The sequence below is a fragment of the Carcharhinus amblyrhynchos genome, chromosome 3 (assembly GCF_965287045.1).
Source record: "Carcharhinus amblyrhynchos chromosome 3, sCarAmb.v2.hapA, whole genome shotgun sequence".
NCBI classification, from domain to species: domain Eukaryota; kingdom Metazoa; phylum Chordata; class Chondrichthyes; order Carcharhiniformes; family Carcharhinidae; genus Carcharhinus; species Carcharhinus amblyrhynchos.
In genome coordinates, this window is record NC_137326.1 from 29549621 (window position 1) to 29567399 (window position 17779).

Below are 17779 nucleotides of genomic sequence, written 5' to 3' on the forward strand. Positions count from 1 at the left end.
GGCCCCAGCTACTTTCTGGTTACAGATATCATTCTTTGCTTTAATACACCTTGATTTATCACAGCTGAATTAAATTGTATTATGTAACATCTGCTATGCTGGTGGTTTGATCACTGGTATGCTTCAAACGACGCTGATATACTGAGCCCTGGTGCTCAATGCACCTGCAATGCATTCTGTTCTCCTGTGACCTCGGGCAGCTGTAAGTAGAACTGAGATTTCACCCATGCCCTCGCAATGTCTCTATGCATGGCAGTTTGGAGCAATCATCAAATCTTATCTCAGCAAGGGTGCACCCTTGTCACCCTCCCACCAGCTCCCATTCAGGGGCAGTTCGTTCTGGCAGAACAAGGTGTACAGGTCTACAAGGAGAATCAGCATGAAAACACTATTTGGCTTTTCAAAATCACTCCCCCATGCAGATTGATCATAGGAGATTGTATTTCTGTCCTCCTATCACTCTCCATATCACTTGACACCTTTGTCATGGTGAGAAGTTTTGAGGTTACTTTGAAATCCACTCACTAAGAGTGCCTCATCTGCACTATGAGTTTCTGATCAGCAAGCATTCAATCCTTTCAACCGCAGACTCCTACAAGTCTCAGTCCAAGATGGCCTTCGTACTAATGTCAGGCTATGATCAACCATTCTGGAGAATGCAGTCAATCTTTCCTGCATGGACCCTGTAGAGCCATGTTTGAGCTGTTAATGTTTCACATGGATAGCCTCACAGTCCTCAGCACACAGACCTACTCTACTCTCAGACATCTCATGGACTAAGACCCTAATTCTTCAATCAAGTCTGATGCACGTTGGTTGCAATCCCTTGCTCAGAAGGCGAGCAGTCCAAGCAATCTCCAAGCGAGATCTCACAAAGACATCAGTCACCTGCACACACACACCTCCTTAATCCGCCACTTTGCCTCTCGCAGTCAAAGCTAACTTGCCCATTGCCTCCTTACCTGCATGTTAGTTCAAAATGACAAATCACCAAGGACAGCCAGCAATAGCTAGACATGCCCAGCACAGCTTTCTCCAACCATGTCGGGAATTCTCTACTTTTCGATTGTTATGATGACTGTTAAGACGACTGCCTTTGACGATTGTTAAGAAGACCGCATAGAGCTTCATTCTCTCAGTCCTGAAAATGTATCTACTGTGTTCCTTGCCACTCACACCGTATGTTTAACTCAGCCTGGGAGTACTCCTTGCACCCACCCACATCAGGGCAACAGCAGCAGGAGACGCAATGACTCCATTGAACACTCTGTGCAGACACCAATTTCAGAGGTTACAAAATGATGAGCTGCAAGTGAAGTCTTGCATGATGCATGAGCAGGCTGCATACTCACAAATGATGGCCACTGCTTAATCATACACATGTGCAATTATTGAGTTATCGCTATGTTGATAATGTGTGAGAACTGAATCTATAGGGGCTCATTCGCAGATCCCAAAAGGATCCAACTTACACATCCTTAAATGTCCATTGAAGTAAATTGCAGCTAGACGGGATCCAGTTGCCTCCAAACTGTGCAAGCGGAGAGTATATTCAATGGTTATACACTCATGCCACCTGTGCCTTTTCTTATTATTATGTCTAGGTGCAGCCCCGACCTCTGCAGCTGAGGTGAAGGCAGCCTGCTGACTAATTTTGATTTGTTTTATTGTTGTCACATGTATTAGTGTTTAGTGAAAAGTATTGTTTCTTGAATGCTCTGCAGACAAAGCATACCATACATAGAGAAGGAAAAGAGAAGGTGCAAAATGTAGTGTTACAGTCACAGCTAGGGTGTAGAGAAAGATCAACCAGTGTGATGACTGTGGCAGGTGTCCTCTGCTGGCCTGAAGCGTAGAAGGCCACAGCCTGCTCAAGTGAAGGTGCATCTTCCTCAGCCTGACCTGCTGGAGGTGATGGTGGCACTGCTGGAGGGGAGGTGGAGCAGCCAGGCACTTTGGAGTGTCCCAGGATGAAGCTCTGGGGTGTCTGGCTGGCACACCTGTGCATGCCTGATGGCACCTCCCTGACTCCTCAAGGAGAAGAGGCACCTGGAGGAAGGTCAAGGTGCCCTGACCACTCCCGCCTAGCCACTGTTGCTCTGTACCCATGGTTAAAGTGATGGAGTACAGGTCCAAGGACATACTGGTCAGCCACTGTGTGTTCCACTGGACCCGGATCTCCAAGGCAACTGGCATCCTTTCCATTGGGGCAAGCGCTTGTATGCCAGAACCATAATAGGCAGTAGGTGGGTGGACTCCTCCAGCCTTCGGTCCGATCTGTGCATGGCCTCTGGTATCTCTGTCCGAAGTTGTTCTTCCTGTCTCTCCATCTCCACCAGACCTCTTAGGGCCAAGTCCAGAGGCTCGTCATTTGCATGGACTGAGCTGGATCCTGGTCTCCAGCAGTCCCTCGGGTGTCAGGGACCTTGACAGTCACTTCTCCCAGCAGTTGTGGACCCATGTCAGTGATGTGCTTACTAGATTGTGACCCTGAGCCTAGTCTAGAACATGGACCCAGCGAGGTGACTGTATCTGCATTGGTGGTGGGGCAGGTGAACACGGTGATGGTGTAGCTTCTGAGGCTTCATCCTCAATGGTGGGGTTGGGCTGGTTCTGTGGCTGATCTCCCTTGTGGGCCCCCTGATTTACATAGCAACATAAAAGGTAGAAGCAGAAGGAGGCCATTTGGACCTTCGAGCCTGCTCTGCCATTCATTACAATCATGGCTGATCATCCAACTCAACAGCCTAATTCTGCTTTTTCCTCATAATGTTTGATCCCATTTGCCCCAAGTGCTATATCTAGCCGCCTTTTGAATACATTCAGTGTTTTGGCATCAACTACTTCCTATGGTTATGAATTCTACAGGTTCACCACTCTTTGGGTGAAGAAATGTCTCCACACCTCCATCCTAAAAGGTCTACCCTGAATCCTCAGATTGTGAACCCTGAATCTGGACTCCCCCACCATTGAGAATATCCTCCCTGCATCTACCTTGTCTAGTCCTGTTAGAATTTTATATGTCTCTATGAGATTTCCCCTCCATTCACCTGAACTCCAGTGAAAACAATCCTAACCGAGTCAATCTTTCCTCATACATCAGTCCCGCCGTCCCCAGAATGAGTCTGGTAAAGCTTCTTTGTACTCCCTCGAGAGGGAGAATATCCTTCCTCAGAAAAGGGGACCAAAACTGCACAGAGTACACGAGGTGTGGTCTCACCAAGGCGCTGTATAATTGCAACAACACATCCCTGCTCCTGTGCTCAAAACCTCTCGCAATGAAGGCCAACATGCCATTTGCCTTCTTTGCCACCTGCTGCACCTCCATGCTTACCTTCAGTGACTGGTGCACATGGACACCCAGGTCCCAATGCACACTTCCCTCTCCCAATTTACAGCCAGATAGTAATCTGTCTTCTCATTTGTTCTTCCAAAGTGAATAGCCTCACAGTTATCCAAACGATACTGCATCTGCCACTGATGTGCCCGCTCACCCAACCTGCCCAGATCATTTTGAAGGATGTCTGCATCCTTGTCACAGTTCACCCTCCCACACAACTTGGTATCATCTGCAAACTTTGAGATGTTATGTTTTGTTCCCTCATCCAAATCATTAACATATATTGTGAATAGCTGGGGTCCCAGCACTGATCCCTGTTGCACCCCACTAATTACAGCCTGCCAATTTGAAAAGCACCCATTAATTCCTACTCTTTGTTTCCTCTCTGCCAACCAATTTTCTATCCATCTCCATATACTTCCCCCAATCCTATGCATTTTAATCATGCACAATAATCTCTTATGTGGGACTTTGTCAAATGCTTTCTGAAAGTCGAAATATACCACATCGACTGGCATCCCCTTGTCAACTCTACCCCTAGTTACATCTTCAAAGAACTGTGCCTTTGCAGAAAGCAGAGGTTTTCTTGCTGGTACTGGGAATGGAGCAAAGAAAGATTTAGTGGATGCTTAAGCAGGCTCCTTAATTAACGTGTAATTGCGCTGCTACATCTGACAGTTAGACAGGAGGCATTCTTGCTGGCTTCCTGGGAGAGCCCTACTTGCCGTGTGCACAGGCACAGTCCTGCTTCTTCACGGATATCTTAGCAACCTGCAGCTCAAAAAGGGGCGAGGACTCGAATGTCCCAAATGTTGCCTCTGGCCTTGATCCCACCTGTGTGTGTGTGTTCTTGTCCTGCAGACAGACAGAAGGATTGACTGGCACTCCTACGGGTGCATGAGCAGTTTAGGTGCAAACATGCCTATGCCTAAGCCCTTCCCAGTAAGTGATTCACAAAGCAGGATTTCTTGCAACTGATAGAAGATTGAGAGCATGAAGGGTTTGGCCCACATTCAGTGCACAAGTCCCATCGGCTGCTCACTCTGCAGCTCAAACAGCCACGTGCGCCCACACACTTACAAGTGGCACTTTGTAATGAGCAGATGATGCCACTTACTCTGGCAGAGCACAGCAACTCATTCATCCTCTTCCTGCATGGTTGGCTGGTTCTCTGGTGGGCCCCACGTGCACCAACCTTCATTGCGACCTTCACCCAGGCTGGTGTGGTCAGATGGGAGAGCCTCCTGCTGTAATGCCTAGCAAGCAGGTGGAGGAGCACCTGCAGTGAGGCTTCGCTATAGTGTGGGGCCACCCATTGTCTGATTTATAACATTCTAGTCATGTAGAATCCAGAGCTCCTGGCTTGCAGTAAATCTGGATGCCCTTTAAATATGGTGGCCGGACCATGGCAGAGACGGTAATGTCTTGTTGCCCACACCGTGAAAATGAGATCTTCATGATGCACATGTAATGAGCTGAACAGTCCAAGATCGCACATGGTCAGCCATCTTGCTTCCCAGCAGAAAATGTTCCTTTCCCTCCACCAAATTTAAGACAGCCGGAACAGATGATTCCGGCCAGGATGCTAAGTTTTAAAGTTAAAGTTTACTTATTAATTAGTGTCACAAGTAAGGCTTACATTAACACTGCAATGAAGTTACTGTGAAAATTGCCACATTCCAATGTCTGTTCAGGTTCACTGAGGGAGAATTTAGCATGACCATTGCAGCTAACCAGCACATCTTTCAGACTGTGGGAGGAAACCGGAGCATCCGGAGGAAACCCACGCAGACACGGAGAGAATGTGCAGACTCTGCACAGACAGTAACCTAAGCAAGGAATTGAATCTGGGTTCCTGGCAATGTGAATCAGCAGTACTAACCACTATGCCAACCCTAGTCAGTCTTTAACTTTCCACGCACTGACCGCTGCCTGATATTCAACAGTAAAACCTCACATGATAAAAGAACTTAAAATTTTAATCATAATCTTGATATGACCTCTAACCAACAGAACAAAGCTAAAATGGATAAGATCTATAGGGTCGTATAGAACTGCTACTTTTCCTAGAAAATTCATGAGAAATGATCAATCTATCGGTGTGAGCACTATCTGTACAGATACTGAAAGCTGAGTAAATTCATTATTCAAAGAGTTAAACCACAGAAGGTGCTACAATACGCAAAAAATGAGTTCCTGTTTTCAACTAACATAAACCACTGCCTAAGTGCAATTGAAGACTGCAACTTATTTTAGAGTATCTATAACAAGTTCTTCCATTTGTTACTGCTCTTTTGCCAAAATATGTATATTATTAAAACTTTGACTCTGTAGCATCACTCAACCTGTAGAACACTCCAGCAAGAAGGAGCAAACAGTAGGCTACACAAGCCTTGTACATGTTTCAAATATGCGCTGCAGCTTTAGAAAGGCTGACAGCTGATTAACGTGTACTTTCATTTATCACAGTCTGCAACATCACAAGAAGTTTTTAAAATGTACAGGTATTTTGGGGATATTTAAAAATTCAAATGTACCTTACATCTTGTCATTCACCGTTCTATTTGCAGGTTCAGTTTCTCGCAACTCATGACATTTGTAGCCACCCATTTGAAATTGCAGCAAAACCATTCTGCACTTCTTACCTGATGCACAAAGAAGCAACACCACACCATGAGGCACTTGTAAGTGATCGCCAAGCGAAAGAAACTTGAAGATTCTCAAATTCTTTGAAGTAATGTTTCAAGCTCACTCTTGGCCAAAATTGCCCTAAAGCTTTTCCCCTGAGCTGTGCTACTCCCCAAGCAGCCGAACAACAGGAAGTGAGACAGGAGCCTTTGACGGCGGTTATCTGTATCTATACAGACTGCAGATGGACTGCAGAAGCCAGTAATGCAATTTTAGTGGTCTGCCAGGTGCACTTTAATTGCGTAAACGCGAGTGCTGCAGAGAACATACTGAATATCCTTCCTCAAAGTTGCTGCATCCTTTGTATTGTTGGGTTGGACGGGTCTACATGAAATAAACTTAGCAAGTTTTGAAATCCCCCCCAAGTCTCGAATCCCAACAATTAAAAGGAAACTGTAGCAGGAGCAAACAACTTGTGTTGGAATTGTTTGAACCTGGGTCCTTTTTAAAGTATAATACCATATGCAACGAACATTATGAATCCTACTATATTTTTCTCGGAAAACAGCACTTCCATGTTGCGCAGAACATTAATAGATTTATTTTCTCAAGATTTGCAGAGTGATTTCTGTACTGTATATCTGCAGTTGGTGCATCACTGCTCAGAGTCCTGGATTATTAGCAGGTTAACTACGCAGGGAAAGTCATGCGTTTGAACCACTCTGCTCCTGTAATTTTTCTTATATTCATTCATGGGACATGTGGGCATCACTGGCCAGCCGTATATTGCCCATCCCTAGTTGCCCTCGAGAAGGTGGTGGTGAGCTGCCTTCTTGAATTGCTGCAGTCCACGTGCTGTAAGGATTTAGACCCAGTGATTGTGAAGAAATGGTGATATATTTCCAAGTTAGAATAGTGAGTGGCTTGGAGGGGAACTTCAGGTGGTGGTGTTCCCATGTATCTGCTGCCCTTGTCCTTCTAGATGGAAGTGATTCTGGGCTTGGAAGTGTTGTCTTTGGTGAATTGTTGCAGTGCATCTTGTAGATTGTATACACCGCTGTTAATGAGCACCAGTGGTGAAGGGATTAAATGTTTGTAGATGTGGTGCCAATCAAGCGGGCCACTTCATCCTGGGTGGTGTCAAGGTCCACGAGTATTGTTGGAACTGCACCCATCCAGGCAAGTGGGGAATATTCCATCACACTCATGACTTGTGCCTTGTAGATGGTGGATCGGCTTTGGGGAAACAGGAGGCAAGTTATTTGCCGCAGTGTTCCTAGCCTCTGACCTGGCTCTTGTAGCTTCTGTTTAATATGGTGAGTCCAGTTGAGTTTCTAGTCAATGGTAACCCAAGGATCTTGACAATGGGGGATTCAGTGTTGGTAACACCACTGAATGTCGAGGTCCAGTGGTTAGTGTGTCTGTTTTGGTGATAGGCATTGCCTAGCGCTTGTAATGAACAAGTGAGACAATTTGTTGTTAGTCTGATGTTAAATGTTTCCTTTTGGATAATCTGGACACTGTTTCACACTGATATAAAATACCTAACGTAAAATGTGTCCTTGTGTAGTATCGGTTCTGTTTGGACCGCACAGCATTATAGGGAATATACATAAGTGTGCATGTTTTTAAGAAGTGTTTGAGAAGAGTATTTTGCATGCTTAATGCTAATCTATATTAAGTTTAGAAGGATGAGGGGGGAACTCATTGAAACTCAGAGTACTGAAAGGCCTGGATAGATTGGTCGTGGGGAAGATGTTTCCATTAGTAGGAGAGACGAGGATCTTAGAATAAAGGTGCAACCCTTTATAACCAAGATGAGGAGGAATTTATTCAGCCAAATGGTGGTGAATTTATGGAATTCATTGCCACAGAATGCAGTGGAGGCCAGGTTATTGTGTATTAAAGAAAGAGATAGACAGGTTCTTGATTGGTAAGGGGAGCAAAGGTCATAGGGAAAATGGGGTTGAGAATCTTATCAGCCATGATTGAAGTGCAGAGCAGACTTGGTGGGCTAAATGGCCTAATTCTGCTCCTATATCTTATAATATTGTATGCTAAAAGTATAGTGATATTGAATTTTCTTACTAAAGGTATGTTTTACGTCCTGAACTGAAGATGCCTACAAAGTTCAAATTAGCAAATTATATCTTGCCTTCCTACAAATCTTTTGGAGAAAAGGTAACTTATTATGAATCTTTGGCCAGGATTTTCAGGTGCAACCTGGGGTAGGAATGGAGGAGGATGAAAATGCCAGCTTCGGTTGTTGTGCCTGTTTGCTGACATTGACCATTTTCGCAGATGGAGGATCGGGTCCAGGGCTGGCATCATTACCTGTCCTCATGTGGCAGGCAGCTGATTAGGCTCCTGCAGAGCTTGGTCAGGCCCGCTTAAAGCAAACCAATTAGGATTTCCCAGTGGGCCTCCAGTTTTCTAAGGTGCAGGGGACAGTTTAGATGCTGGAGTCAAACCCTCCAGCCTGATCGAAGAGAGCCAGATCCCTGCCCTGAATTGGACAGAGAATCATTCTCCACGTCAATCTGCAAAAAATCCCAATGAGCAATCATCCCTGCCCCACTCTTCAGGATCAACCTCAGGACCTGGAAGCCATCCACAATTCTGTTTTCTGCCTTCAATAATGGAAAATCCCTCCTATTATTCCACATATTATTTTCAATTTAGAAAATACGCACCTCAAATTTCTAAGGACAAACGGCAGTCCCAAAATATTTAACAACTTTCTTCAACATATATGGCTGGATAACGAATAAGTCAGTCTCAGAACCAAGACTCAAACATACTGGGATCAATCCCAAGTGGAGCAGTGCTCATGGTTATGAAATCATAGCCTGAACAAGACAGCCATCAAAGGCAAGAGATACTGGAACAGTCAGTTTTGCCTTTGCCCTCCAATTGCTTTCATAGTTGCGGTCAGCATTTCCAAGTCTGGTTGAATATATTCCTGGACGTTTGATCACATGAGCTCTTACTTCAAACTGACCCTGCCCCAGGCTCCTCACTCTCCCCCCACTAGTCACCCAAGACAACCGTTCTTGTGGCATACTGCCTTCCCACATTGAGTGGGAAGCAAGTTCATTACCCTAACTAGATGATGCACAGTGGTCAGTTAAACAACCTCTTTCCTCCCGACTCCAATAATTTTATAACCAATGAACGGAAACAAAGACGACAAGAAATACATCATTTTTTGAATGCTTCTCTGATTATCAGGATTGCTCACATTGTTCTTAAAAATGAGCTTTAATTCCTGGAGACTATAGGCCAATCCTAGAGGGTTGACAAGCCTGGTTGGGATGTAATCCCCTCTTATCCTGGTATACCAAGCCATGTATAGAGAATAAGTTTTACAATTGCACCAGGAGGTTTGGTATTATACCGAGGGAGGCTACTTTGCCTCAGTAATCAAAAAACAGCTAAACTCAAACTAGAAATCCCAGTCCAATCCAGTCAACTGTTCATGGATTGAGATACTGAAACAGGTGATTTTCAGATGAAGGGGAAATACTCAAGACATACTAACTACCCCTTTTCCTTCACCAATGCTCTTTGGCCTGCTGCAAATTTTCAACATTTTCTGTTTTTGATTTTAATTTTAAAGTTCGCCTTCCAATCTTTTTCAACAGAGTCAGGATCCTTTAGCTACATCCATTGTTATTCCCAATATCCTGGATTATGAATAGGGAGTGGACCTTTCCTTTAGTGGAAAGAGATTTGGAACTGCACCAATCCCATTGTCCCTGAATTTCCTTCCATTATCTGCTACACTGCAAAGCTCCAGGGAAAAGTCTATTCAATGCTTGAAAGCTATTGAGAAACTTCAGAGCAATATTTGGTCCAGATTTACTTTATAAAACTCCAGCGATTTGAGTCAGAAGACCTGGTTGTGATGCACACTTGCATGACTGTTGAAGAGGGCGGGGAGAAGCATAACTCTGCCTGCGAGTTTCAATCGAGTTAGTTAAACAACCTTTAATAGTTGGTCAGACCCTCTAATGATTGACAAAATGTTACAGGACAGGCTAGAATAAGATTTGAGTGTAGAATCAGGGGTCCATCTCATAATCTGTTGAGCAAGAAAACAGCAATGATATTACAATTATTCAGCAAAATCATTTTAGGTTAACCCTATGTAAGCTTTGACCTGAAAGACAGAAGTGTTCCGTGCTTGTTCTAGTCTTTGGCTGAGAGGATCAAACAAATGTTCTGAAGGGTGTGATTGCTGCCAATGCAGCATGCGGCCGCCATCTTTATAGGTGACAAGGTGCAACATGATCCCAGCTTATTTACTTTCAAGAACTGCAAGCCATGTTCCAAAATTATAGTCAGTTCTGCAATGTAATTAATTCATTGATGTTTCTTAAACTGAAGAGATTTGTGAACATGACAGTACATGCAGGCCTTTTAAGGCTGGATTCTGCCCCTTTGCTAAACCACTAGAATTAGTGAGCTCTGTACAACATTGCAACAGTTTTCTTTCCTGTATTTGTTGAATCTTTTGAATCACTGAATACTTAGCAACACACGTTCGCTGTTCATATAAATTGTGAGGTGACAGAAATCATTAAAGTGAGTTGAAGCATTGGCATTCGGTAACGATTCTTGGTTGACCCCTTCACTCCTCGTAAAATACTGTAACACATTCTCCAACTCATTAAAATGCTTGTGACTTAGATATTCCAAGCCACCTGCTGACTAAGTGGCGGGATTCATAGAATCCACAAACTAAATGCATATTGCAGTAGGCGGAAAATCTGCCCGTTCAGTTAGTAACTATCCCTTCTTACCAAATATGGTCCCTCCCATTGCTAACCTTGTTATTTATTTCTTGCATCTTCCTCCTGTAAATATTATGTTTCATAAATTTTTACATTCTTGTACATGCTTTAGATCTCTTCCTTCTATGAATACGTGAATATTTCTTGGTGATTTTGAATGTATATTACTTTGATTTAGCAAATGTTCACTTTCATTCCAAACGTCACGCCTGTTGTCACTAGCGAGCATCCAGTGGCTTTTGTAATTCTTCTTGCAACAAGCAAACTGGGCCATCTGCAAATCTGAGGTTATCATTTCCCCACCAATCATAACATCAGATTCTGTGTCTTCAGATGAACTTTGATGATTGATGTCTATGCAGAAAGAATGAGAAAAAGCAACACCTTATTCAACTCCTCTTCCAGTTACACATGGTGCAGAAGTTTTCAGACGGCAGGATTTCCCATCACGGGGAGCACATCCTCACCACTATAGAGTGTTCCACAACCATGGAGCACTCAGAGGGGTATTAACTGGCTGAGGGAGAGACTTCCTCCACCATCTAACTAGGAGGTCCTGCCTGAGGGTAAGACCATGGTTAAGCAATGGCCTTTGCTGAGGCTACAAGCAGTTCCCAAAGAAGAGGCGGCTTTGGATGCAGAACTTCAGGCGAGTCTGGAGTATCAGTGAGGCCTAGTTGTCAGGCATTAGCAATAGAGGAGTGGGTTGAGAGTGAGGCTCCCCCCCAACCCTCCCACTCCCCCCACATCTCTCTCCACCCCCCCATAAACCCACAACCACCTTTGAACAGATTTGTGTGCCCTGTACATTCTAGCCTCATTTGCAGTCATCATTTACCCAGAGAGAAAACAGAAACAAAGGTTAGGCAATCTTTGGGGGTCATTTTTGGCCACCAATTTTCAATCTTAAGTGTCAAAATCACCTTAACTGAAATTGGATTGCTTGAGACTGGTGACCTTGAATCAACTTTCTGCTTTTATACTTTTACTAGGATGCTACCAGGACTTGATGGATTGAGTTATAAGGAGAGGCTGGATGGACTGGGAATTTTTTCTCTATAGCATAGGAAGCTGAGGGGTGATCTTATAGAGGTCTATAAAATAATGAGGGGCATAGATCAGCTAGATAATCAATATCTTTTCCCAACAATAGGGGAGTCTAAAACTAAAGGGCATAGGTTTAAGGTCAGGGGGAGAGGTACAAAACTGTCCAGATGGGTAATTTTTTCACACAGTGTGTGGTGAGTATCTGGAACAAGCTGCCAGAGGTAGCAGTAGAGGCAGGTACAATTTTGTTGTTTAAAAAGCATTTAGACAGTTACATGGGTAAGATGGGTATGGAGGGTTATGGGCCAAATGCAGGCAATTGGGATTAGCTTACAGGTTTTAAGAAAAAGGCAGCATGGACAAGTTGAGCCAAAGGGCCTGTTTCCATACTGTAAACCTCTATGACCTCTGTCCCAGAGACAGCCTCCATTTTCTGTTGGTTGACAACTCTGCTGCAGAGTTTAGTTATTGCTGGGAACTCTCTCGTGGATGGTGGTCTCTCAAAATGCCAACTAAACCAGGTCTGAATACAAAAACTGCCTTTTTTGAAAGCAGATCTTGAAGATAAAGGTTTTTTTTAACCATTTCTGCTCAAATGACAGCAGCTCATTCACACTGAAAACAAGTTTAACAGATTTTTGCAGATACACTGCACACAAACATGAAATATATTCAGCTTTCCGACATCCATAAAATATTGTACTTTAAAGTATAATTTGTCAAGAAGATTTCAGCAGAGAAATCCTCAAAATCTTACAAACGTCAAGGAGCTTTCAGGATTGGATAAGGTATAAAAGGGAAGCTTTTCAATCAGATGGCGTGAGCTTGATAAGGCAGAAAGCTTCGAGAAGTGCAGGAGTGAAATTGAAAAGGATGTTAGGAAAGTAAAGCAACAGCATGAAATACATTGGCAAACAAAAACAAGGGAAATCCATAAACAATTTAGAAATACAAAAGTACCACAGGGTAACTAAGCAAAAGATAGAATCCTCACAGTACAGAAGGAGGCCATTTGGCCCACTGGCCACAATTCTACCCAGGCCCTAATCCTGTAACCCAACCTATTTATCCTGCTAATCCCTCTGACACCAGCGTCTATTTAGCATGGCCAATCAGCCTAACCTGCACATCTTTGAACTGTGGGAGGAAAGCTGGGCACCCAGAGGAGACTCACTCAGACATGGGGAGAAAGTGCAAACTCCACACAGACAGTGACCCAAGGCTGGGATTGAACCTGGGTCCCTGGCACTGTGAGGCAGCACTGCTAACCACTATACCACATGCCTACCTACTGTAGACCAAATGGATAACTAGTGTGTGGAGTTGGGAGAGGTGGGTATGGTTTTTAATACATACACTATCGTCACAGAAGAGGGGGTTAAAGAGAAGAAATGTGAAATATTTGATGGGATAAACATAGTGTGAGGTAATATTCAAGGCAGTCAGTGGTAGGAAGCTTTTTTAAAATTCTGAGGGACAGTACAAATCATCATTTCACACACAAAAACAGAAAATGCTGGAAAATCTCAGCAGGTCTGACAGCATCTGTGGAAAGAGAACAGAACCAACATTTTCCATCGGGATGATTCTTCATCATTTATTGAGACACAGATTAATCAAGGACAGTCAGGAAGGATAGTCAGGAGTTGTCTGAATAATCTGATTGAATCTGAGGTGGAAATGATAAGAAGATTGATGAGGTTAATCTGTTTGACATAGCTACACGAACTGTCTGACACGGCAGATTGATCAGAAAAGTGAAAACCTATGGAATCCAAGAGAACGTAATAAGTTGGTTCCAAAATTAGCTCCATGGCAGGAAGCAAGCAGTAACAATCAAAGTCCTTTTTTTGTGACTGGAAGGGTGGTTCTGCAGGGCTCAGTACCTGTTTTTCACAATATACATCAATGATTTAGGTTTAATTTTAGGGAAGCCCAGGATTTAGAAGTTTGCAGAAGATACAAAAATTAGCCATGTGGTTGAAAGAAAAGAAGAATAAATCAAGATGAAATAAGTGGACTGGTCAGATGGGCAGAAAAGTGGCAAATGGAATTCAACCTGGAAGAGTGTGAGGTGATGCATATGGGGGAGAGCAACTAATGTTAGGGATTCTGCATAAATGGTAGGAGTTTGAAAAGTGCAGAGAAGCAGAGGGACCTTGAAGTGCATGTCCACAGATCCATGGAAGTAGCAAGGCAAGTAGGTAAAGAAGGCACACGTTCCTTCATGAGCCAAAGAAGCAGGGAGAAACTATATAAAAGATTAGTCAGGGCACAGCTGGAATAATTTGTCCATTTCTGGTCACAGCATTGAAGGAAGGATGCGATTACACGGTGGAGGTTAGACTTGAGATTTATGAGGATGTTGCCAGAACTGGAGAATTTTAGCCAGCAGAAAAGATTAGATAGGCTGGGGTTGTTTGTGTTTAAACAGAGCAGTTTAAGGAAAGATTTAATTGAGGTGTATAAAATGCTAATGGAGGAGCGTGGCATGATGGTATAGTGGTTAGCACGGCTGCCTCACAGCACCAGAGACCCAGGTTCAATTCCTGGCTTGGGTCATCGTCTACGCAGAGTCTGCACGTTCTCTCCGTGTCCACATGGGTTTCCTTCGGGTGCTCTGGTTTCCTTCCACAATCCAAAAGACGTGCTGGTTAGGTGCATTGGCCATGCTAAATTCTCCCTCAGTGTATCTGAACAGGTGCCGGAGTGTGGTGACTAGGGGATTTTCACAGCAACTTCATTGCAGCATTAATGTAAGCCTGCTTATGACACTAATAAAAAAAATCAAGATGTTTAGCAGCAGAATGACCTGATTTTGCTATCGGTGCTGAAGTGATAGTGCTCATCACTGTCCTTGAAGAAAGCTGCCCACAAACCTTTGTCTGAAAGATGTGCTGGTTAGGTGCACTGACCATTCTAAATTCTTCTTCAGTTTATCCAAACAAGCGCAGGAGTGTGGCGACTAGGGGATTTTCACAGTAAACTCATTGCAGTGTTAATGTAAGCCTACTTGTGACACTATTAAATAAACTTTAACTTTGTCTATCCTTGTGGTGTGGACTGCATTTTTCTGATGGTAATTGGAATTTGGATAGGAGATCTCTGGTGTCTAGCAACAATGATGGAATAAAGCAGGCTCAGCAGCTAATCACTTTGAAGAATTCTCATAGACATCAAACCAGCAAGTAAAATGCACCAATTATCCTTCACTATTTTATCACTTTACAGGGAATAAAAAGAATTGGGACAGGCACAAGGGACTAAGAAGTTGAATTTTCATAAACTTCAAAAAATATTTGAGCAATTTTATCATGAGAAATTTGATGTTTCATTAATTAGTTTTTCAGGGCCAGAGGGGTTGTTCAGCAGTAACGATGACTTAGTCTGCCATTAAAAATCCAGTCACACCTCATTCAGCCAGGAATTGCTTTTTTAAGGATTTATACAACCAATAAGGTAAAAATGGAAGCTCATGTCAAATAAGGGAGTTGTAAAGATTTAAAGGTGTGGGATCTTCAATTATGCACCTTGTGGAGGAATTGGAAATCATTGACAACTATGTTTGGATTTCCACACAGTGGTGAGCACTGCTGCCTCATACTGCCAGGGAGCTGGGTTTGAGTTCTGGCTTGGGTATCTGTGAAGAGTTTGCACATTCTCCCCGTGTCTGCATGGATTTCCTCCGGGTACTCCAATTTCACCCCACAGTCCGAAAGACGCGGTGGTTAGGTGCATTGGCCGTGCTACATTCTCCCTCGGTGTACCTGAACAGGCATCGGACTAGGGGATTTTCACAGTAACTTCAATGCAGTGTTAATATGAGCCTACTTGTGACACTAATAAATAAATTTTAAACTTCAGTTGCATGTTTCAGGATTAATTGCCGGGGTAATTGACAGTTTAAGTGTTGCAATGACAGTAAACACTCACTCTCACGTTCAGAAAGCACATAACCTGGGCCAGGAAAAATAACTGCTATTGGGCGTTAGCAGAAGGTGAAAATTTATTAAGAAGTCTGTCAGTCACCTTCTGACTGACAGGTGTTTTTATTTGTTCACTTCAAAATAATGCAAAGTAAAATTGCATCCAAAGACTTTTACCGTTTTGCTTATTTGTGACACCTTTTGAAATGGAAGTGGTAGATCTTTCTTGCTGGAATAAAACAAAAGGTACTTTTCTTGAAGTTCCTTATTATTGAAGCACAACAGACTTCTTTTTGAAGAAGTGTGAGACATAGATAGTTCTCACTTTCCATTTCCTTCATTCGGTTTAGGAGACCGCCCACGGATTGAAAGCACAGTTTCAATCTTCAAAACAGCTCCTTCAAAATAGGTGAGAGAAAGGATCAAGAAGAAATGAGTAAGAGTTCGAATCCTGTGGAAAATTATTAACCTCATGGAGCAGTTGGGACCCCGTTTTCAGTTCAAACATTGACAGTTCTAAACAAAGAACAAAGGCCAAAAACAGCCCGGGAAACAGGCCCTTCGGCCCAACGAGCCCGCGCCGCCATTTATCATTACCAGTCCCCCCCCTCCACTCATGACCCTTATCTATTGTTTTATGGCAATCCACATTGAGGGAAACTAATTTAGGACAATTTATTACTTCTAATCAGCCTAATAGCACATCTTTGGGGTGTGGGAGGAATGATGTGGATATGCCAGCGTTGGACTGGGGTAAACACAGTAAAAAGTCTGACAACACCAGGTTTCAGTCCAACCGATTTATTTGATAGTAAATTCACCAGCTTTCGGGTTAGCCCCTTTGTCAGGTGAATGAGGCCAGAACTCTCCATTCACCTGACGAAGGGGTTAACCCGAAAGCTGGTGAATTTACTATCAAATAAATCGGTTGGACTGAAACCTGGTGTTGTCAGACTTTTTACTGTGTGGGAGGAAACCAGAGCACCCGGAGAAAACCCACGCAAGCACGGGGAGAATGCGCAAACTCCCACAGACACTGGCCCAAATCCACGTGTCTGCACAGCAAACAGTGATAGTCACTGAGCTGTCGTGTTGCCCAGCAGCTGGTCCAGTTTAAGTGTACACTATGACATGAAGCCCTAGGCCAATCTCGAACATTAAAATGCAGCCCAAGTATGACTCATCGTGTGTATGCCCCTCGTTGGACAACAAGGCAGACCGACTTAAAACCTGTGAATTAAAAGAGAAAAAACATTATTATCATACCCTATCCTTTTACATTACCAGGGACGTCCCAATGCTAATGAACCTTATTTAAAACAATTCTCCTATATCCTCCCATCTCCAACTCACTCATGTGCCTAAGTTACTCTTAAACAACTCCAGCATGCCTGCCTCCACCACCTTACTTGGCAGAGCATTCCATAGCCCCACTACCCTCTGTGTGAAAAACCTCCCTCTAATATCTGTGTTATACCTCTCCCCCCTCACCTTAAGCCCATGGCCCCTCGTACTGTGTGTCTCTAAGATAGGAAATAGCTTACTTCGGTTTACTCTATCTATACCCTTTATAATCTTATATACCTCTATTAGATCCCCCCTCAGTCGCCGTCTTTCAAGGGAAAACAGCCCCAATTTGTTCAATCTTTCCTCATAACCCAGTCCTTCCATACGAGGCAACATCCTGGTAAACCTCCTCTGCACCCTCTCCAGAGTCTCCACATCCTTCCGGTAGTAAGGTGACCAGAACTGGACGCAGTACTCTAAATGCGGCCTAACCAACGTTCTATACAACTGCAACATTAGACTCCAGCTCTTATATTCTATACCCCTTCCTATAAAGGCTAACATACCATAGGCTTTCTTCACAACCTTCTCCACTTGTACTGTCACCTTCAAAGACTTATGCACTTGCACCCCCAGGTCTCGCTGCGTTTCTATACTCGTTATGGGCTTATTCTTTATCATATAACTCCCCCCTACATTATTCCAGCCAAAATGCATCACCTCACATTTATCCAGATTAAACTCCATTTGCCACA

At 43.6% G+C, this 17779-nt stretch overlaps 1 protein-coding gene across 3 annotated transcripts in view; it reads right to left on the reverse strand.

The window, feature by feature from the left end:
- arhgef3 (Rho guanine nucleotide exchange factor (GEF) 3) overlaps nucleotides 1-17779 on the reverse strand; it is a 307012-nt gene that overhangs the window by 159702 nt on the left and 129531 nt on the right. Inside the window, exon 1 of one of the 3 annotated variants that reach the window (XM_080182739.1) lies at nucleotides 5986-6118. The exons of 1 other annotated variant lie outside the window; for it this stretch is intronic. In XM_080182739.1, the coding sequence (XP_080038865.1) occupies nucleotides 5986-6015 (30 nt within the window). In that variant the 5' untranslated portion in view covers nucleotides 6016-6118. One more of the 3 variants, XM_080182725.1, reaches the window with a different exon arrangement.